The following is a 23,699-nucleotide window of genomic DNA, read 5'->3' on the forward strand; positions in this document are numbered from 1 at the left end:
TCTAGTGAAAATATCTTAATACGCTTCAAAAAAGACAAAACTAACAAATAACTTTCCAGCAACATGCAGCAGGTTGTTTAAGTCAATAATTCCTTCATATCGATGAAACGGCAGCAGATTATTTTTTCATCGGCGTTATGAAGTTTATCAGCTTCACGCCGAGGAGGAGCAGAGATTTCATTTCAGATTTCTTTATTATTCATGAGTTTTATCTTTTCTACCTGAGGAGGGTTTGAACACCTGAACCAGTACAAACTGGTTTCATCCCAGTTTGGTTGAAATAATGTCTTCAAATTAAACAAAATTGGTGCCAAAATTTGTATTTGTGACACTGATTTTAAAGATATTAATAAATATTTCTAGAGGTCATTAAAGGTCAACAGCCTCTCTACATTTACAAAAACAAAATGAATTTGGTGTCTATGGAAGAAGATTAGAGCCACTACAAAGAACAAATAAAAATATTCTGACTTTATTCCCTTAAAACTTTGACTTTGATCTCAGAATTATGAGATCAAACATAATTCAGACAGACTAACTGCCTCTGATTTTAGTCGGTGTGTTAATGAAGCAGCAGTTTATGGAGCTAAATTAGGGCCATAAATTTTGTTCAAGAGAACAAAATGAAACTGACAAAAATGGAACTGAAAAATTATTTTGAAACTGAAAAAAAAGAAATAATCTGAAAAGTAGTTTTGAACTTTTTTCAAATCTTTACTTCAGTTTTAAATTTTTGACCACAGTTTTGCTCCATAGAAATTTGCTGAAGCATAAAAATGAATGAAGTTTGTCAAGTTTAGGTTAAAATTTCTTATGAAATTCTTGTTTTGTCATAAATTATGTGAATAATAAAATCATTTTGGGCATAAAGTGCTAAATGAATCATTTTTAATAAGCTGGTTTTGTTTCTGACTCGTTGCTTTTAACCTTTTAGCTCCTGCAGAACCAGATCTGGACCTTTTGGACATGAAGTCAAAGGTTAAAACCAAACTCACTGCTCGGCTTGACGTAGATTTTCAGCTTCAGGCACGGCTTCCCAGCCAGGTTGGGATGTGGAGACGCTGCAGAGGAAACACAATGGAAACCAGTTTAGAGGTTTCACATCATAATGGAAACCAGTTTATAGAATTCACATCATAATGGAAACCAGTTTAAAACAAGAAAACAACACAAGTGCCATATATGGGCGTTTCTGAGCTTCAGTCGTTTTTATTTTAAAACAAAAACAAAACAAACATTAAAGTTCACCGTAAGTTCATGGTAGATTTTTAAAGTGCACAGAATTTAAATGTGAGAAAACAAAACAGGAAGGAAGGAAAGAAGGAAGGAGGGAATAACATAAGGAAAGGAAGAAAGACAGAAAGAAGAATGAAAACATAAGGATATAGATGGAAACAAGGAAGCATCCCGGCTCATCACTCCTCCACCGCCGTGCTTCAGCCTCAGTGTGTTTCAGCCCACATCTCCCCGTGCTTTTCCCCACAGCAGCTGTTTCTGATCTTGGAATAATTTGGTTTTCCAGTCGCTGAGCTGAATTTAATCCAGCTGAATAAATGAATTTATAAAAAGGTTTGGAACTAAACCTGCAGTTTGAGATTCTTTGTTCTGCTGTTTGAGAGAGAGAAAGAGAGGGAGAGAGAGAGAGAGAGATGAAGAGAGAGAGAACAATGGAGAGAGAGAGAGAAAGATGGAGAGAGAGAGAGAGATGAAGAGAAAGAGAGAGAAAGATGGAGAGAGAGAAAGAGGGAGAGAGAGAGAGATGAAGAGAGAGAGAGAAAGATGGAGAGAGAGAGAGAAAGATGGGAGAGAGAGATGAAGAGAGAGAGATGGAGAGAGAGAGAAAGATGGAGAGAGAGAAAGAAAAAGGGAGAGAGAGATGGAGAAAGAGAGATGGAGAGAGAGAGAGAGATGGAGAGAGAGAGAGAGATGGAGAGAGATGGAGAGAGAGAGAGAGAGAGAGACTCATGAATGTGTTTTTCTTGCCTCTCAGTCATTAAGTTTCATTTAAATCAGAGTTTCTGTCTCTGCTGGAGGCCTTTCAGTCCAAACGGGACAATTTAGGAAAATTATTTAGAAAAATGTAGGAAATGTTTTCCAGCTTGGAGGATAAATTACGTCCAGAACCGTCAGAAATCCATTGAGTCTCTGACGGTTCTGACCCGATCCAGTGAACCCGGGTTTGAGACTCAGACGGCGATCCAATCAACAGGAAGAGACGGATTTGTTTTAAATAATTAAAGTGAATCATCATATAAAACGACTTAAAGCTGGTTCTGGTCAATCCAATTTATCAGTAAAATAAAAGAAAGTACACCCTGCTGGATAAAAACTTTCACAAACATTAAACAATGTCTTTCATTAGAGATGAAACCAAGGTGGGAAAACTGGAAAAGTAAGTACACCCCTACTAACAAGGAAGGAGGAAGGAAGGAAACAAGAAAGGAAGGAAACTCGTCAGCAGGCCGCAGTCTAAAAATGAATCCATCAACTCACTGCTGCTACCGAGTAAAACTCAACAAAACCTGAAAAAGAAATTATTCTCAAGATAAAATCTGGTCAGAATAAATTAAAAATTCATCCAAAACCTTAAACAAGAGAACCAACTGCGGTTTTCAGCGGTCCAGTCAAAGCGCGGTGACCTTCAGTGACCTTCAGGTACTCACAGATGTAGTAGTACTCGTGTCCCGGCCTGAACTCGAAGCCCAGGCTGAAGGGCGTGAAGAGCTGGAACTTCTCGGAGAACTTGAGCGGCCCGTTGGGGCTCTGCGGCCGGTTGCACTCCCAGCGCTTGAAGCCGTTGCGGTAATGGCTGCAGCTCATGTAGCCGTCGTAGTTCACCATGTACAGGATGTAGTGCTCCATGCGCTCCGCCGGCTCCGGCGCCTCGTAGTGCGGGCAGTAGATGTCCAGGTAGTCGTTGATCGCCACCTCCACCGTGTAGTCGCCCCGGAAGAACCTGGGGGGAAAAACGGACGTTTGACCGTCAGACGGACGGATCATGACTCCGTTTCCACGCCGTTTCCTTCACCAGGCTGGGAAACGGCGATGGAGGGCGTCCAAACTTCCTGCAGCAAACCGTCGACTCCACAGCAAAAAACTAAATCTGCTTTAAAAATCTGAAAGTTTATAGAGAATTTATTTCCGGCTCAACAATAAATAGAGAATGAAATATTTACCAAATAGTCAGATTCTTTTTTACAGTAATGGAAGGTTTAAATCCAAATTTACTTTGTAAGATTTTGTATTTTTGTACTTTAGAGCCTCATGAGCAGCAGGAAAGAACAACAACAACAAAACACTTTGTCTTTTCCAGCAGCCATTGTACAGCGCATACAACCATCTGGAGCTCTGCTGGGGTTGCTAGGTAACGGGCAGAACTCTGCTGGGGTTGCTAGGCAACAACACAGGAAGGTTTCTGAAAGGGCTTTCAAAAATGTCAAAAAATAGAGAGAAATAAAGTGAAAGGTTTCATATATTCATTTTGGACATTTTTTCTTTTGACAAGTCTTAAAAAAGGAGAAAAGGAAAAAGTGACGGACAGAACAAGTGGAGGAAAAAGAAATAAAATGGAGTTTGCAATATTAAAATGTTTTTTCCTTCTAAAAAGGACAAGAAGAAAAAATAAGGAAAAGAAAAAGTTGAAACAGTTTCTTTTGATTTTCTCATGCAAAATGTTTCTTCTAACAATAACAGAAAAATTACAATTTCTGTACATTTTTAAAGTTTTTTATTCCAAAGGACAAGAAAAATAAACAAGTAGGGAAACAATTGCAGTAGTTTTTCCTAGCAGAGCGTGGAGGACCTGAGAGGATTTCCTGAGATTCATCAAGTTAAATTTACTGATGACCTTAAAATTTGATGTTAAGGTCAAGCTGAATAATCAGCGGTCGAACCTGAAACTGATTATTTAATCAATCACCTTCGGTCCCGTTAAACAACCCGTGATGTAACGCAACGAGAACCATAACGCCGACTTCCTGCTTCCATGTTTTACCGTTTCCTGAAAATAAAAACACACTGAAACATTTCAGTTCTGCAGCAGCTTCATGTTTCTAACATGAGGCTGCAGACGACATGAAAGCACGGCGATAAAAAAAACAGAAAACCTTTCTGAGTCCAGGTTAATCCATCCCAGAGTTCAGCGCACACGGCTCCAAACTGCACACATGGAAACAATTGATCAGCGGCTGGCGGTGTGTGTGTTTCCCCGAGAGGCAGCGATTAATCAGAGCGCCGTTTATCAGAGCGATTTGCTGTTTACAGAAGGGAGACGCGGCTACCAGCTGGACCCGCTTCCTGCCGGCGCCGGCCGCTCAGAACCGCTCCGAGGAGGCAGGAGAACTCCAGGAGAAACAAACAAATAAAACCAAATGAAACAGCAGCAGACACCTAAAACCGTCATCAATCAGAAACTAAAAAAACAGGACAGGTAAAAACAAAGCACTAAGAAATAAACACTAAAAGAAGAAACCAAAGCTTCAACTATGACTAGTTAGTTTCCTCCATTTTCCAGCTTTTCCCCACATACATCATGGACAGGTCAAAGGTCAAACTCCACAGAAAACCTGAAGTGCCCCTGATGAAACACCTGACAGGAATCCATTCTGCAGGTTCAGCATCAACATGCAGCGACGGCGTCTCTGACTGCAGGCGTCACGTTTTAACTGTAACTGCAGGTTGAACTCAAACCTCCAGAGGCACAAAGACAGAAACTAATGAGGCTGGAAAACTGGAACTCCACCCATCTGGGATTCCAGGTGAGGGAAAACAAGCGCTCCCTTGGCGCCGCCCGGTCCCTGCAGACGACAGTTTCATTACTGCAACCTTAAACCAAGTCTTTGCCTGGAAGTGTTGCGGGTTTGAGCCGAAGCTTCGCTTTTCGTTCCCCCGCTGTGAGGCGGAAAACCCGGTTCCAGTCCGCAGAACTTAAACCTCAGACCAGCTAAACGTGTTCCAGGTCCAGATTTCCTGTTGGAGCTCGAGAGGAGGCGGCTTTACACGGCCTGCGTTTCCTGAATCATTCCCCTGCTGCTAATAACGTCTGAAAACTGGACGCCAGATCTCTCAGACCCGCATAAAATAATTCAACACCGCGGCTTCCTCCTTACCGACACATAAATCTGAACATTTTATGGAATCACTGGACAAAAAAACTGTAAAAATATACTGAGGTCAACTTTTACAGAGCACCTTGTTAGGACCGGGGAGTTTTCACACAAATAAATTCAAACTTAAACAGGAATTAGAGTAAATCCTGAATAAATGAAGTTCTGACCTTTTCAGAAATGTGAGATTCTGCAATAAAAAATTCATTTATGGGTTTTAAACAAAGTGTCAAAAATGAAATAAAGTCTTTTATCACTTTTAGCTGAGAAATTGATGGTAAATTTATATTTCACTAAACTGGGAGAATCAGCTTTATTAATCCCAAATATAAACTTTTATTTATTGTCCTTTTTGTAAACAGTTGAAATCAGATATTTAATTCACTGAATAAAGAGACAGAAATAAAGTTTTTCTCTCTGTCTGAAGTTAAATCAGACTAAACTTTTCTTGTTTAAGTTTAGTTCAAATGATTTAAATTATTTCTGAATGTTTGACCGTCACACAGTTTGAAGAATAATTACTGACAAAATGTTTTAATCTGAGGAAAAATAAAATAAAATTTTAAAAATGTTCTCGTTAAGTTTTCTGCCATTTAAGAAACAGGCAGGCCGTTTTGTCACCAGTGACATTTTGTTACTGTGCGTCAGATATAAAGGCGTACCAGAAACACAGTATTAAGGTTCCAGGTGTAATTTTTAAAGCATTAAAATCTAATAATCTAATAATAATATAAATAAACTTGTTAAAGTCCCAGCTCTACTTCATTCATTTTTGTACACAAAATGTTTTTTGTTTTTTTTTGTAAATATATAAAGTTTTTGTATTTATTTATTTTTTTTTTACAAAAAAAGACGATGAGGTTGAATTAGAGCCAAACTCCTGTCTGGTTTCAATCTGTTGATCCCAGACAGTCCGTCTGGTCTGGATCGGATCTGGATCAATCACCTGCAGGGAGAAAACAAGTGGGCCGAGGACGCCGCCCTGGCGGAGCGCCGGTGCTGATGGTTCATGAGCAGAATGAGTTTATAATTCGACTCTGATGGTTTAACGGATCAGTTGGTGTTTAAAAATGTTTTTAATGAGGAAAAATCCGCTCCAATGAGAATGATGCAGGTTGTCGTTTCTGGTTCTGACCCAGTTGTTTGACATCCAGGTGAAGTGTGATTTGTTCTGACCCGGTTCTGCAGACGGGTGAAACATGGTGGGAATACTCAAGCTGAGATTTATAAAACTGACAGTAGGGAGAAAAACCTGGCTGCTCCAGACGTTACGATGTTCTGGTTTATTTTATTCATCCAAACGGTTTTAAGTTCTACTGAGATGTAGAACCTGGAGGATCCACGACGAAGAGACAGTCTAAACTTCTAAAGTGATTTTGTTTCCTGATGATTTCTCCTCACAGCTGCTCCGCTGTCGTATAATTAGCATAATTTAGCACAAAGACTCAGATTTTCTTACTCTGACAGATGCAACAATCGATCTCAAACTAATCAAACTTCACGTCTGTTTGAATATTCACAACGTTCAGGAAAACGCCGGCGCCGTTAAAGCTGCTGGAGCAGCAGAGGAGGGAGTGGAGGCCGTCCAATTAACGGCCCAATTTGGATTTTGGTAATGAGGTTTTCTCGCGCTGATTTGGTTTGTTTTGGTCGGTCCTGATTAGCTGAGCGACGTGGAACCAAAAAATTAACCGTTAGATTTATACATTTTGACACGTCTGTGATGAAGCTAATCACTGTTTATTGGCATCAAATTAAACATCTATTAAATCACTTTGATTGTGCTGTTAACTACAGAAACTTTAAGGTTTGTGTCTTGGTTACATCAATACAAACTCCAGAAAACTTTGTTTTTTATTATTTAAGGCTCACAGAAGCTCAACAGATGAAAGAAAATATGTAATTATTAATTAAAGGAGAACTGAAAAGTGTTTTCTAGCTAACATCAGGTCAAAGAAAATCATGAAATATGTTTGGAAAATCTTGAAGAAGAAAGTTAGGCTTTTTTTTAACACTAAATATTGAAAAAGCCTCTCAGTTATTCTTGACATTCCCAAAAGATAAAAAAAAAAAAAAATAAATAAAAATTAATCCTGAGTGGAAAATTATGATCCAAACTTATAAAAATAAAGGCAAACAGAGAGAAGGAAGTTTCTACCAACTATTATTTCAAACACGTTCATGTCCGACAGATTATTAATTACCAGATTATTACTGTTTAATCAAAGCAATAAATCCACAACTTGTACATTAATAATGGTAACCGCTCCAAAAGCAGGAAGTAAACTAAAGCCCAGGGCATTCTGGGTAAATCCAATCAAAGCTAACCTGCTAGCTTAGCGCTAGCAGCAGAAATGTCTCCTGGTCTTCAGCCAAAGACTAAAGAGAAATCCTCCAACACTAAAATCTGACGCCTCCATCTTGTTTCCATCTGGTGAAGAAGGAAGTTGCTCTCAGTGTCTTCAGAGGTTTTTGTGTGGTTTCCTTCAGTGGTTGTTGGTGCAGCGCCCCCACAGGCCAGGAGGGGAACAGGTTGGTTTGATTCAGAGCAGAGAGGAAGAATCATGAAAGATATTGTAATTTTTACCAAACCATCAGGGTTTTGGAAAAAGGCCTTAAAAACCCTCCAGAATATCAGCAAAAGGAAAACGACCAAATAGCTCCAGGAAGTCTGAAAACTTGTTGATCGAGAAAGTTTGATTCCTTGACATGAAAACATCAAGAATCACAAGATTTAAAACTTTCGCCCAGTAACTTTAGGAAATGTCTGGAGGTTCACCACCTTGACAAACAAAAAGGATTACAGGTTATTTTATGGTCCAGATGGTTCCTTTAAAACCACATCATCATAAAAACACTTTGACTTCAGAGGTTCCTCGCTGCTGATTATTCCCATCTGACCTGAATGCAGCATCAGGGGCTCCTGATTGAGTTTGGGGTTGGTGGATGAGAGCAGCTGAAGCATCAAAGAAGAAACTTCCTGCTGAATGAAAACGATCCTGATGATGAGGCAGGACAGCGAGATGCTTCTCTCCTCCGCCGCGCCCTCTTTGTCTTTTCTAACACCATTAGCAAAGTGCATGCTAACTCGGTTAGCTGAAGGATTGGGTGACGCTAACAGCTGGGAGGGGAGGCGATGCGTTCACTGAACTCTGTCCCCCTCGGTTCTCACATCATTACTCATCACTCTAATGGACCGAGGCTCTCTGTCCGTCTCAGCTGGGTGACCAGGGTCACCGCCTCCATCAGCATTAGCATCATCTTTAGAGGACCAGAGATTGGTTGATTAATTGATTGAAAGACTGACGGAGGAGTCAGAAAATTAAGTTTCAAACCAGAGACTGAAAAAGTGAAGCAGCAGAAAACAAAATGAAACTGGAGCTCAAGCAGAAGGAACAAAGTAGCAAACGCTGCAGACGGACGTGTTGAAACCAAAACATCACTAAACAGCAGCAATTAACAGAAATCACTACTGCAAACCAACTAAAGATAAAGACAAGAACATGGAGCATTAACGACTAAAACATCAAACATTCGATGGATTCTGGACTAAAGGTGGAGAAATGAAGTGGAACAATATCCAAAAGATATCAGAGTTAAATAAATACCTGAGTGATAAATAAAGGATCAAAAAGGACTGAGAGTTTCAGTTCTGATCGCCTTTTGGACTCGGTTTGATTTGGGACCAGAACTTCATCATCGGCTGTGGTTCTGGTTCTGATCCGAATCATGAATGAATGAATGAATGAATGAATGAATGAATGAATGAATGAATGAATGAATGAATGAATGAATGAATGAATGACAGTCAGTCAGGAGCAGCAAATGAAAAATAAACTGAAACTGACAGAAACGGCAGATTGAGTCTCTGAAAGAACAAACCTTCTTTAAGTGGTTGAGAAAGTGCAATTAGAAATTCTAAATATAATGAAAAATAAATATAAATGTATTTATATTTATAATATTTCAATATAAATGTAAAAAATCTCGGAGCAGAAATCACAGAACTAGGCTGAACAGATCCGCCTGGTCTAGGTTTTTTTCTACGTTGTTTCTGCTGCAGGTTCTTCTGCTCTTACATCGACGTAAATCCATTTCATTTCCATTCACTGCTGTGACGCCAGAACTCCCAGCGCCCCTCGGTGTGATTTATGATTTAATCTGGGCCGGTCTCTGAAGGTCAGGTGGATTAGATCCAGGTCACGAGCCGGTGGGGGTCGGGTCAAGGTCATTCATCAGCGCTCCTGACAGGGCGGAGATAACAAAGGCTCTCCAACCTGAGCAGGAGAAACGGGCTGCTGACGGATTAACGACGGTCCGGTTCAGGGAGCGTCAACGGGCCGATAATGAGACCAAGGAGTGAGGAACCGGGTTCATTCTGCTCAGGTGGTCCGGACTCAGATACAGAACCATGACAGAACCATGACAGAACCGACCCAGAACCGACCCAGAACCAACCCAGACCACATGGTGCCAGATTACTAAACCAGAACGGAAAACTTTAAACATGAAAGAATCTGAATAAAATAGATTTCAGTTTAAACCTGAAGATTTTCTTCTAAAATATGTTTAATTAATCTTTGTCGTCTGATTAATCAATTATTTGATCCGATTAATCGATTATTTGATCAGATTAATCGATTATTTGATCAGATTAATCAGTTCCCACATGCTGCAGACTTTTCATTAAAGCACTTTCACCTTTTTATTAACAATAAAAACAATTAATTAATTTTTATCACCTAAAATGCAACAACATTCCTTCAGTGGATGTGAAACTCAAATCTGTTTCTGCTTGACTTAACATCAGCAGAGTGCAGGGCTGATCGACTTATTGATTAATAATAAGTAGACTTAGTAGATTAGTAACAGTAGATTACTGCGATTAGAGAATCGTTCTTTCAGAAAATTATCTTTTATTGAGTCTTTATGTTTCTGATAACGATTAATCTATTACCAGATTAGTTGATGATTATTTCAATAATCAGTTAATCACGATCAATAGTTTCAGGCCTCCATCTGAGTGACTGGAGATCAGAAGAGTCACGATCTCGTCAGGGTTTGAATTCAATGTTTTCCAACATTTTAATATGTTTATAGATTTAATTTCCAGTAACGAACTCGTTAGAAAACCTTCCTGCAGGAAGCAGGAAGCAGGAAGCAGGAAGCGTCGTTTCATCTCATCGGATCGCTCCTTTCTGTTCCTGTTTCTCCTGAAGTTTCTCCAAAATCAACCAGGAAACCAAATCTAACGAAAACAGAACGAATCTCTCCAGAGCTTTAAAATGTCTGAGAGCAGAGCTCAGATTTCCTTCAGCAGGGTGAGAGGCCAAATGATGGTGACTGGATTTCCTCAAAGACGAGGAAGAAATGTGATTTTAATAACGTTTTAGAAGTTTAAAAGTTTTCTCTGCTCCGATGACTCGACTCTTGTCTGTCAACAAGGGCTGCAACTAACAGGTAGGTTAGTAATCAATTATTCTGATGATTAATCGATTAATCAAATAAAAAAATTAGTCCAATCACGCGTTCTGCACAGCTGAGTGGTTGCCATGGAGATGGAGGGACGAATGAATGAAAGCATGTTGTTTTTGATGAGTAACATTAAAACATGAGGGAAACAGAAACTCCTCAAAAAGAACTGGAAAACTAAAACTAAAACTACCTGGAAAATTTTTTTTATAAAATCCAAGCTGCTCCAGCAGAGAGAAATGAAAACATGTTGATCAGAGCAGCTTCAACTCCTCCAACGTTTCCCCAGAATATCCAAACAGCCACGCATGACGTCATGCAACCACATTTCTGCAGTTATTGAATTAGAGTTAATGATGGAGAAGGATTTTCCCACAGCAGCCGGAGAGAGCAGCTTTATTATTTCTGCCCTGCAGTCACATGATCGATGCCCTCTGGAGATACTCGCCTCTCCATTGTGTGTTAACGTAACGTGACTCTGCACCGACAAGGCCGGCCTACAATGGCCGCTGTGTTTCCTCCTGGTTCAGACAAGAAGCTACAAGCTGCGAGACAAAACTATCTGATTTGCCGCGTGAACACCTGATCCTCCCAGCTGAACACACACCGGGTTTTATCCGGGCCAGAGGAAGGAGAAACCTTCAGCCTTCGCCTCACACGACGTCGTCCGATCAAACCAGGAGGGATGAAATAACAGTTCCAGCTTCACCACTTCATTTAAACAGCTGCTGTTGGTTTGGAGGGAGATGCTAACGTTCCCCACCGAGTCGAGATTACACAACAAACAGAGCAGATTAACTGAGATTACAGGAAAATCTCTAACATTACTGAGGAATTGGATAAATTATTGTCTGTTTTTTACTCCAGATAATAAAATTAAAAATATTCCATCATTTTATTTCCATCCCAAAAACTTTGTAAAATCTTACTTTGTTAAATTTTTCTACATTTTATATTTAAAGAGATTAATTTTGAAAAATATTCCTTTAGCCTAATTATTTTCATTTTGATCATTAAAATACAAAAATTTCACACAATTTTACTTTTTGGTCCATCTAATGATGTAATTTTTAAATATTAAACAACAAATTTTTTTTATCAACTTAGTAGTTGAGGCGAGTTTTTACCAAATAGTTTCTCACTCTTGATTCATTTCTTAGATGATTATTTGCTGCTGCTGCTGCTAACTGGCTGCAGATTTTGGATTTTCCACCTGTCGGCGATTACGACACATTTCACATTAAAAACAGAAACCTGTGGTTTAGAAATGCAGCAATGTTGCAATTTCCATTCAGGAGCTAATATGAGCTATTTTACAGAGTCGTTATTATATTTTCGTCAAGCAGCTACGTCAAAAGCTTCTGTTATTTATGTAGATGTGTGTGTGCATTGTGAAGATATCTTGGTAAACTGCTAAGTATAGAAATACTTTGTTTGTTTCCTGTGTTTAATGTTGACAATTTACCAAAATAAAGTGAGTTGAAATGTGCAAAAGTTTATTTACATTCCACTAAAGTCAGAAAAACAAAACTGTGGTGTTTCCACTAAATAAGAAAGGTAATTAAAATCACTCGTTAATGATTTGTTCATATGATAAGTGATTGATAAACCTGCGGCGCCATCGTCCTTCTGCTGCTTCCTGTCATCTTCTTCTTGGTCGTTTCCGCCAGTAGTAACATCCGGTTGTTTTTCACCTGGCTTGTGTGACGCAAATAAAAAAAGTTTTTTACAAAATAAACTAATTTTGGTAAGATTAAAAAACCCACTTCATCTTAGCGCCAAAAAAACCCAATTTTTTTTTTTAACTGTTTTTCCAATAAGCAAATCATAAAATGAAGGAGCACAGATCTGTAATATATTCTTTGACACATCATCCTCAACCAGCCTAGTATTTATTCCAGTTCTTATTGGCAGCTCCACCTTGTGGCGTGGAGTGATATGACACTACATTACATAAGAAACATTTATTTTCCAAATATCAAACTGCGCAGTTATATGATCAATAGAAATGCAGCTAATGCCACCAGATTTTGGCTGCTGGTTGACGTATGAGGAGCAACACTGTCTACACACCGAGCGCTCCTTCAGCGATGAACGGCCCGTTTTTTACAGAACATCACAATCAGAAATCTTCTGTAACATTACATGCTGGGATAAATGCACTGCCAAAGTGTCCGTCTCCTCATATCAAACTCCCTGAGGAATGTTTCCAACACGTTGCTGAATCTACGCCACGAAGATTTAAGACAGTCATGAAAGCAAAATGGAGTCCAACATGATATCAGTAAGGTGGCGGTTGAGCCATAACTCCTCCAACAGGAGATGTTGGCAGCGCTGCAGTCCTGACCGGCCGAGTCGGAGTCGAAGGATTCCTCACCGCTGTATTATTCCAAAAATGTCGGATCGTGTTAACTGAACATGTTACACAGCAGCAGCCACATGTTGACTGTAAAATGACACCAGGGCTCTTGGCTGCGGTTACCACAGTGACCCATGATGAACTCCCCACCAGGCGTGTGTGTGTGTGTGTGTGTGTGTGGGTGGGGTGACTAGACCATAGTCGGCAGTGTGTGATCTGTTTTTGGTCTGGCTCTGCTCAAAGACGTCTTTATGATTTAAATGTTTCAAATCGGAGAAGAATCTGATTTTACTCGCACGTGAAAATGGCTGCAAAGACGTACACAATTATACAACCATACATCTTTGAAAAGTATTAGTAGAACCTCCTGCACAACCAACGAGAATGCAGCAAGTGTTTTCTGGATGGTAAGTCATCAACAAAACACTCGTCTTTTCCAGCAGCCATTGTACAGTGAATACAGATGAACCGATCCGATATCAATATCAGTCCTGATATTGAAAGAAATTCCAGATTGGGAATCAATGACAATGCGGCCAATCTATTCAGTCTAATTCTACACTTTGTGCTCCGAGTGACGCCATGGTTTATTATTTATTTTACATCATATTTAGAATTTCTAATGGAACTTTCTGAGCCATTTGAAAGAAAGTTTGGTGCAGTTTATTTTTACATGTTTGACCAAGTTTGTGAAGCTATACAGAGTTTCCACAAGAACCGCCATCTTGGTAGGCTACATGTCTACCTCAGCTAGCAGATAAAGGCTACATTAGTTAAGCTAATTTTGATAGTTTGGCGGTAAGTTGTCCGAAAATAAACCTCATATCTGTATTGATATCTGAAGTTAAAAAAAAAGTGGATTGGTGCTTCTGTAGGTAAAAAACAGCTGGACTAACAGACGGAATTCTGTTTGGGTTGCTAGGTAACGGGTCTGGGACCTGCTGGGGTTGCTAGGTAACGGGCAGTGCCTGCTGATTTGTGACGTCACATTTGGAAGGTTTTTGAAGCAGCTCATCTTCCAGACACCAAAAAACTTGAACTCATTTCCAGAAAACAGCTGGAGGTTTTTTCAAGCACTTGGGTTGTTTTTAGAAGTAATTGAGACCCAAATGGAAAAACAAAAACAAGCAAAATGTGAATTTTGCTCACACAAGGACAGTGGCACAGAACTGCAAAGCGTCTTCAAAGACGTTGGGGGGGGGGGCAATAGAGGGTGAGCTCATGTAAAAATGCCCCAACACCCTCTGCCATCCCCTATTGTTGACCCTGCTCCTCCCCCAAGAGCCTCCCCTCCTCAGGGGGAGACAATAAAAACAATAAGAGGCTGCTGCTGCTTTGTGTTTCCTGATCTGAGAGGTGAAGCCTGTCAGATCCGAACACAGAGCCCTGAGGAGCCCCCATCCCGTCTGTCATGTGGGTCAGGTGGCCCCTGTTGGCCCCAGCACCCCGCCTGGCGCTCTATTATCTCTACTCCTGTCAATCAGGGATTTTTTTAAAGTGGAGAGCACACAATGAGGAGGAGGGTCGAGAGCCGCTAAAATTCAAACAAACAAGACTAAATTCTCACACAGAACAGAAGTTGTGACAGGAAACGTGTTTAAATGTTAAAAACGTCGCAGCAGATTATTTCTGAGTCCTGGAGGAGCGAAGGAGTTTCACCAACCATCACAGCAGAGAAATGACAGAAAAATAAAACATTTTACATGAAAATGGAGCAACTCTGCATAAAACTCATTTTACTCGACTGATCAGTGAAACAGGAATAAAAAAAAAACATTTTTCATTCTGATAACAAAATTAAGTAAATACTCTGAACTTTTTAAAAGACTCCTACATTAAATCTGTTGTAATAACTTTACATCTTCTGTTTCAATTTGTAACAATATTCGTAAATCTGATTATTCCTGAATTATAACCATTAAGAGTCTTTAAAAACTTTTCACTTTGGCCTTTTTGTCCGTCTCCAGGTTTTATCAATAGTTTTTCTTCTCTTCTGAAATGTTCTGGCGGCAGCATTTGATTAGTTCCAGGTTTTGTGGTTCCGGTCCAGGAATTCGGATGTTGTTACGCCGTTTCATCCTGTCAGAACTAATTTATCGGTAAACGTTCAGCCTGTTCAGCTAGAAAAATGCTACTCCTGGAACTGTTCCTCAGTTTGTTTAGAGAATTTAAATCTATTGATTCCTGTTAGCGTGAAATCTCTCATTAGTAGTGAGAAACTTTATGTTACTCTTTAAAACTTTAGCAAAACTTTCCAGGATTGTACTTTTAGAAACTTTCCCAAACATACTCTCAGGATTTACCAGAAAATTATACATACTTTTATGAAACTTTCATGGAAATTACAAGTTACTTTACTATTAATTATCCACTAAGAAAAATAATCTGAAAAGCAGTCATGGGCCCTGCTAGCTAAAATGCTAGCTGTGCTAAACCTAAAATGCTAATCAGAAACATTACTTCCGCTAAAGTGCTATACCAACACAGTATTTAGTGGAAGCTAACGCTAAGGCGCTAACTTCAAATCAGACTTTACATCCATCTATTGTTTTCATTTTGTTTCTGTATGAAGACATGAGGAAACGGAACTGCTCTGTAAGCAGATTTCAAAATAAGAGCATGAATATAACGTCTAACATCTTGAACAGAAAAAAAAACACGTTAAACTTTATTCAACTGAAAGTTTAAAAAACAACCAAGTAATCTTCAGAATCTGTATGAAAAAGAGTCAAACTTAGCAAAAGTGTTAAAGCGTCAAACGAAAAAGGAAAAGTTCCACTATTAGTGGATTTGGAAAAGCTTCCCTCTGCTGGAAAGTTCAAATCCGTTTGGACAAAACATTTATAACTTTTGGTATTTTGCCCAGATGTAGACAGAAATATTTCTCCAAAAACTGACAGATAAACTTTCAGCTGATTGAAGGTGATTCTGGAAAGTCTGGACTTTTATTTTGAAAGTCATTTAATTCTAGTTAGTGTCTTTATGCCCGTCTCAATCACAAATTCTGCCTCACGATAAATATGTTATCATGATAAACGATAATATTGTTTTGAGAGGATTTTTAAATCATTCTCAAAGATCAATAAACTTTCAATTTTAATTAACATTTAACTCTGGAACTGGAAGACGTTTTAAAAATCCAAAATAAATCAACAAAATACCAGAAACAACAAATAACATTAAATATTGAGTCTCTGTAAACAAAATTATCCTTAAAAAAGGTTAGTTGAGACCAAAACACCTGACTGAAGACTTTTGTCTCCCGAGGAAAAAATATAAAAATTAAAATTCATTCAAATGGAAATTATTGAATTTGCTTTAATTTATCAAACAATTAATTGATCATTTACTTATTGTGACAGTCCTGGATGTTCTAATCACCAATTTTCAGCCGAACTGAAGCCCAAAACTTTAACTTTAACTTTGAGGTTAAAAACTATCAGAACCCATTTCCCTCGTTTTAACGAATGTCAGAAACCCGGTGATGGAGAACCAGCTGAAACCAAAACCCAACAGGAGTCTGACCGGTTTATTTGAAAATCATTTCAATCAGTCGGCAGCCTGCTGATCAATATCTGCATCCCTGCTCAAAGTTTTTCAGGTTTAAATTTAAATCTGCAGCAGAATGAAGAGGAGGGAAACCCCGCGCTCCGCTTTAGGGGCAGCGGTGGCGGCGGGGGGTTAGCATGCCGCTTCCAGTTGGATAACTCTCATCTGAAAGAAAAACCTTCAAACAAAGACAATTAGTTGGGACTAATAGACGCTGAAACCGACTCCCTCCTGCTGACTGAGTCGATCTTAAACCAACAGCTCCTCACGTTTACTCCACTGGACTCTAATGATGGGAATTTGGTTTCTCCGTTTTAGTGGAGAAGGATAATTTAGTGGTCGTTCCTGCTCTGAACATCCTGGAAATGTTTTGAATGTGAACATGACTCTCTCTCTGGAGGATTTCAGAGCGATCAGCGCTCAGCCAGGAAGACGAGGAGGTTTCTCCTGCCAGCTGGCAGACTCTTTATCGCCTCTATTAACTCCGGCCTGATGTCGGCTCAGCGCCGCCGCGGCCGGCTGCCATTACACGTCACACTTCACACTTGTGCTGGAGAAAATCCTGGAATTACGAACTGCCCCCCCCAACCCGCCGCCTCCTTAGAAATCAGCTTACAGACAGTTTAGACTAATTTCATAGAGTTTACAGCAAACCGAGGCAATGCTCACGCCGACGGCTCGGTTTGAAACGTGTCACCGCTCCACGGCTGATTGGATTACGTCCAGTTTATTTCCATTATGTGGCGTTGGGAAGGTGGGAAGAAATGGGTCAGAGTGGAAAACTGATTTGGTTGTGGAGCAGCCGGCTATCAGGAAAACCGATGGGACTTACTTAAACATTCACTGTTAAATATTCTGCATTCAGAAATGTTTTCAAAAGGCAACTAAGCTCCAAATCAACTTTTTCATTTCAACTCCTCTGTATCAATCTTAACCTTTATCAGAAATCTTCTGTTGTAATTGTGATATTTCCGTGTAAATTTGTTCATTCTGTAATATGTTGTTTTCTGTATTAAAAGACAATGCATGTGATGTAGGGCTGCACGGCGGTGCAGTTGGTACCACTGTTGCCTTTCAGCAAGAAGTTTTGGAACCAACATTTCATCGCTTTTTCTAAAATATTTCTCTCTTAGGCAAAAATTTACTCCTGTTTTTCCATCTGTAGTGGTGCTGATAGTGTTGTTCAGAAAACTATCAAAATCAAAACTAATTCAATTTAAGGCCACATTAATTCAATGTATCAGTCAGCCACAAAGTTTAGAGAACGCGACGTGTTTCTGGTCCTGTGATGGAGGGAAAGTCCCAGAAAGACTCCAAACTCATCCATGTTGGCATAAAGAGTTTCACAGAAGAGAAAACTCTTAAAGGCTTCTCAGCCATCGATGAAGGAAGTCGGCATAAACAAACCAGCTATATGCTACCTCAGACTTCCTTAGCATTAGCATGAAGCTACCAACGCATAACAGAGCTTACTGTTCAGAAACTCCTTAAGGTCAAATAAAAGTACAAAAGGAGAAGCAAGAAATAAACGATATGCAAGAGAAAGATGGATAAATGTAAAGAAAGTTTGCAGCAGAAAAGTGCAAAGATAAAAAATAATAAAATAATGGAAGTAAAGCTGCATTTACACTGCAAAAATACAAAAATAATACTAATGTTGGTCTCATTTCTAGTGCAGATATCTGTATACACTTGAAATAAAAGACAAAACTAACCGAGAAGCTTTTCAGCAACATATAAGAGTTTGTTTTGAGTAAATAATTCATATCTCCACTGGCAGATTGTTTCACTTATAACAAAACATTTTTTCCCATTTTATAAGTTAAATAATCTGCCAGTGCAACTAGAACTTTTTTATCAATATAAATGATTTTTTTTTAACTTAAAACAAGTTTCTAAATCTTACTTAAAAGTTATTTGCGAGTTAGTTTCTCTTATTTCAACCAGAATCCTTGTAATAATTTGTGTTTTTGCAGTGCAGTAGTCTGCAAAAAAGAGGGAAGAAGCCAGAAAGAGGCCAAACGAGGGGAGAAATACATGAAACGGTGAAATACAAAGGCCCGATGACAAAGAGGGAAAGAAATAAAAAAGGGACATTAGTGATCTCTGAGGGGAATACAGTTAAAATGATTTCCACCCCTGCAGCAGGTCTCCGTTTCCTCTGATGAGTCGATGACAAACAAACTTGTTGAAGGTCACCAGCATCACTGTTTGTTCTAACCCCGCGGCCCCCAGTGCCCCCATCATACAGCAGTTTAACCTGAACCCCCACCACCTGACGAGCTTTGAAATGCTAACGAGTTTCTGTGTTTCACAAGGCAGAGATCTCCACGCCGCATTCATTACCGCAGGGCGAGTTTCCAGCCGGAGGGCCAGGGAGGGAAAACTCACCTCAGGTGTTTCAGAAATTCATCGGTAAGCTCTGGTTTCTCCTTCACAGGTTTTATCTCAGGTGATAATTCAGTTCAGTTCATTTATACTGAGAATTCACAACACTAATTATTAGTTATCAGACAATGCAGTTCGTTATTTACATCAATTTAAAAAAGTTTCAAAAGTAGACAGTTACTTTGTCATTGACTTTACTGCAATCCCTCAAACTGAGCAAGCATGTGGCGACAGTGGAGAGGAAAAACCTCCCCTTTAACTAATGAAGGAAACCTCTATCCGAACCAGAACCAGAACCCGCCTCAATACAAGCAGCCATCTGCCATAGCGGTTTGAGAAGAGACAGAAATAAAAGGTTCTGGGCAAAAGTTTAGTTGCTTCATCTAGGAGACAAAACGCAGCTAACCTGATGCATTCTGAGACAGTTAAGAAGCTTATGAGACACGATTCTGCAATATTTACAGTCCAAATCAAGATTTTAACCCTCTGCTGAGCCGAGAAAACTACCTTAGGACCTTGAAAGATAGGGGAAGTTTTTTAAGATCAAATGCAGTTGTTAGAGGCAGTAAGTACAAAGACATGCACAATTTAGCACAAGTTCCCTCTAACATTTCTCCTTAAAGGAGCAGTTTTATGTATTTTCCCGGAACATCATTCCATTTTATAGCAAAATCAGGAAACTGTTACCTTCAGATGAAGGTAACATATATACATGCTTTATACATCAAATATGACTAAAATAATTTGACTTCCTGATTTAACATCTTTAAATTGGACCTCTGTCTCTTTAAGAACTCATGCCGTTTCTGAAGCTCCGCCTTCAGGAAGTCATCCCAACATGGCTCCTCTATTAACCCTTCAACATTTTATTAGCGTTACTCTGAGCAGCAGCTCCTATGAGCTCAGCAGCTGTCTGCTAATTACTGCTGGCTAGTCTGAAGGAGCTGAGAGGGGGAGGAGTTGCACCTTGAAGGCGGAGCTACGTCCAATCAGGCATTTTGCAAAAAGAAAGAGTCAAAGCATCACTCAGATTTGTTTATGATGAGGGAAAAACATTATAAAACGATGGTAAACTGAAAAAAGTTGATTTTACATGATACATGACTCTTCCCTTTGCTCTCAGAGTTCTCTCTCTTCCCTTCTGTTCATCTATTTGCGTTCAGCCAGCCACATCAGCGACGATCGGCTGCCGGTCGTAGACGCTATGGGAACAACGAACAGCTATGTGCAGCGAGCTGATGAAGAGGAGAAGAACAGGAGGAAGATGACAGCAGGAAGTTGAGCTGAGGAAGGAGAAAGGAGGAGGAGTGGGAGGACGAGCCGCCTCGTGTTTGGCTGTGGGCTCGTTTGATTGGCAGGCAGGTCCGGCCAATTGAGACGAACCAGCAGAGCGGGACGTGGTCACAGGGGCGACCAAGACTGGAACCATCAGAGCTGTCCATCAAGACCAGTGTGTCCACGTCAATCTGAGTGTGTGTGTGGACAAATTTTATAAACGTAGTGAGAACATCCTGTCCGGTCCTCACTGTGGGACAAATCCTCCAAAGACGGTTAGAGGGCTCATGTTGGAATTGGATACAGGGGGAGAACATGTGTGTGTACGTGTGTGTGTGTGTGTGTGTTGATTCTGTCAGGACTGACTTGTGGAGCATGGCCCCCTCTCCCACAATGCATCTCTCACCTCAACATCAGTTCTCACCTGTCAGTCACCTGTCAGTCAAAACTGATGCACACCATTATTCTATCCTTGTGAGGACCTTCATTAACATAACAAAATCCACATTTCAGCTCTGTTACCAAAACTTGACTAAAATGGAACCTAAAACCAACTCTAGACTATTTAAGGGAAGGACCAACTCAAATGTCCTTGTTACCTGGAGCGTCCCCACTATTTTCATGGTCCCCATTTAGCCATAAAGACAAGAATGAACACACACACACACAGCAGTTGTTTGTCTTGTTCCATAACAATAGTTGTGTTTCCATTAATCATAGAATTCCTCAAGTTGAAATTGTGTAAATAAATTTGCTTAATGGAAAAACACCGATTTAAAAAAATCTGGTGTTTTTCATTTACAGGTTTTGGCACCAGGATGAAATGGGTTTTTGGCGGTATCAAAAGTTCTATTTGCAAAACTGCAGTGGAAAAACTTTTTTTGCATCACACATGTCATGTAATCAACAAAAAGAAGTTACTAGTAGGCCTGTTGCGATAACAAGTGTTGCTGGACAATAAAGTTATCATGATAAGCAATACTAGAATATTTTCAAGTAATATAATTATAATGGCATAATGGGGTCAGAACATAAAAACAACAAGCTTTAAATTCTAACAAACATTTAACACTGGAACTAAAAGACATTTTAAATATCCAAAACAAACAGACCACAAAAAAACAAATGAAATTAATTATGCAATAATCAAACGCCTGTTTTCTATGAAACACCTAAAAACTGTCTGTATGATGACCAATAAACAAAGAAGTTAAATGAATGAAACTGTATGGTAGTATAACACCTTACTTATAATCTGATTGTTCAAACACCTAAAAAACAGATTAAAAAATAAGGTTAGGGTAGGGTAGGGTAGGGTAACCCTAACCCTCTTTGTTGTTGAGCTTTTATGCATTTGTTCAATAATTTAGCACCAAAAATGATTCCTCAATTGAAAAGGCTGTCTATTTCGTTGATGTATAGTTTTCGATCGAAATGCAATTAATTTGTGACAGACCCTGCAATTAAGTAAATTAAAAACTGGCTATTTTGTGTTAAAGAAATTAAGATTTTTTCCAACATTTTAATGAATGAAAACAGCTTCTGTTTTTAGATTGATACACACGAACCATTTAGACACAAAGATGTTCTTACACACAAGAACCACAAATCTCCAAAGTCTCAAAGTGAAACAGAAACGTGCGTCGTCCCATGACAGCCGCACACAAACATGACAGTAATTAGTGTCTTGTTTTTCGCTCATTAAACAAATCAACCAATCAAGTCAATCTGCATCGCTCATGACCTCGTTAAGAGGCAACAAATCAAATCATCAGAGACAAACACACACACACACACACACACACACAGAGTGACAGAATAACAGTAGGTCACCAAAACAAATAAAAACGTTTGAGAATGAAATTTAAAAGCAGAAGAATCTTTAATATTTTCTTTAAATAAAAATAGAAAAATCTGGCAAATTAAAGAGGACTTCTCAGTAAAGTTGTGTAAACTAAAATAAGGTGCTTTGGGTTAATGAATAATAAAATAACTTTGCATCATTGGTACAATAAGTACCAGATTTTCAAAGTTGTGTAAAGCCAAAACACACATCGTCCAGATTTTTCCTGGTTTAATCATAAAATTAGTGAAAAGTCACATGCAGATCTGTTTGTAATCAGGTCATTTACAAACACCACAGGTGCAGATGGATTTTTTTTTTTTTTTGCACCGGAACAGGAATAATTCTTCATTTTAATGACGTCCTAATTAGTCATTGTTTGTCATGGTTCAGGACCAGGGACAGAACACTAGGATGAGGTAATTACCAAGTCATTAAAGGCTAATGAGCTCTAACATTAAGAACCTGGAAAACGTTTTGGGCCACACAAAAAGATCTTACTTTTCTCTAAACTGTTGGTTTTTCTGTACAAATAAAAGTATGAGCCTCAAGTCTCTGTAACTGGAGAACACTTTGCTGATTCTGCAGTTTTCTAAACTGGCTAGTTTGAGGAATTTGGAACAAATTATTGGATTTGAAAATGAAGCAGAATGAGAAACAAATGATTTCAGCAGAAATAACTAAAAACTAAATTTTGTACATTTTTAAATATCATCCCATTTTGTTGCGCATTCCTTGAACCAGTTTGATATCTTTAATAACTCCACAGTAAATATAACACAGTATATATAAAGCAGAAACAACAGTAGCCCCAAAATAAAGCCCTGTGGAACACCAAATTTAATTGCTCAATCTGTTTGCTCTTTGTCAAAGAAAATAACTTATCCAACCTGTTTCCTGGTTCATGAGATAAAGCACAAACATCCAGATAATTTTCTGTTTCACAAAGAAGTCTGATTCTGGTTGCAATTAATTAGTAGCATCAACGACCACATGGAAAAAGTCGCAATTCAGAAAGAAATTAATTGAGCACCAAAACCTGCTGTGTGAACAAAGCCTCAGATGCAACTGTGGAAGCATAAATTGTGGTTAGAGAAGGCTTTCTTTGCTGGTACAGCCTATAAATATGGCACGATAACAATGGTTCTAAAACAAAGCCCTGTGGAACACCAAATTTAATTGCTAACTGTTTGCTTTATGTCCATAAAAAACCTACGAGGGTTCATAAGATAATAAGCAGTGCCTCTGGATTCTTTTCTGCTTCAACATTTAACAAATTACTGAGGCCTGTGGAATCAAGGATGGCGGTCCTGAGGGGTTTTTTTTTTTTTTTTTTTTTTTGTCGTTTCTCTGAGAATCGCTTGCTCTGACCTTTGAGTGGATTTACTGTTATATCCACTCCTGTAAAACCGTCTTCCTTCACCTCCTCATTCAATAATTTAGCACAACCAAAGCAAAGTTTTCATTCCACAGAAATTTCCTTTTCAGGACAGTTTCATCAACGTCTGTGTGTGTGTGTGTGTGTGTGTGTGTGTGTGTGTGTGTGTGTGTGTGTGTGTGTGTGTGTGTGTGTCTGGTCCGGTCTCTGCATGTCGTTATGGCAGGAAACATCTGTCAGTGCTGCTTCTGTTGGTAACACGAGCTCCCAAATTTTTGTGTGCGCGATCAGCAACTGTTGAGCCTTGGACACGCGCGCAGAAACCCACAC

The 23,699-nt window shown here is 39.2% G+C and overlaps 1 protein-coding gene across 1 annotated transcript in view; it reads right to left on the reverse strand.

The window, feature by feature from the left end:
- Positions 1-23,699, reverse strand: part of LOC122838549 (ephrin-A2-like) — an 85,869-nt gene that overhangs the window by 5,082 nt on the left and 57,088 nt on the right. Inside the window, exons 4-5 of the mRNA XM_044129264.1 lie at positions 2,664-2,956; positions 996-1,061 (exon numbers count right to left, since the gene is read on the reverse strand). Coding sequence (XP_043985199.1) covers positions 996-1,061; positions 2,664-2,956 — 359 coding nt within the window. The remainder of the gene's footprint in view (positions 1-995; positions 1,062-2,663; positions 2,957-23,699) is intronic.

This window comes from Gambusia affinis, linkage group LG10 (assembly GCF_019740435.1).
Source record: "Gambusia affinis linkage group LG10, SWU_Gaff_1.0, whole genome shotgun sequence".
Classification (NCBI taxonomy): domain Eukaryota; kingdom Metazoa; phylum Chordata; class Actinopteri; order Cyprinodontiformes; family Poeciliidae; genus Gambusia; species Gambusia affinis.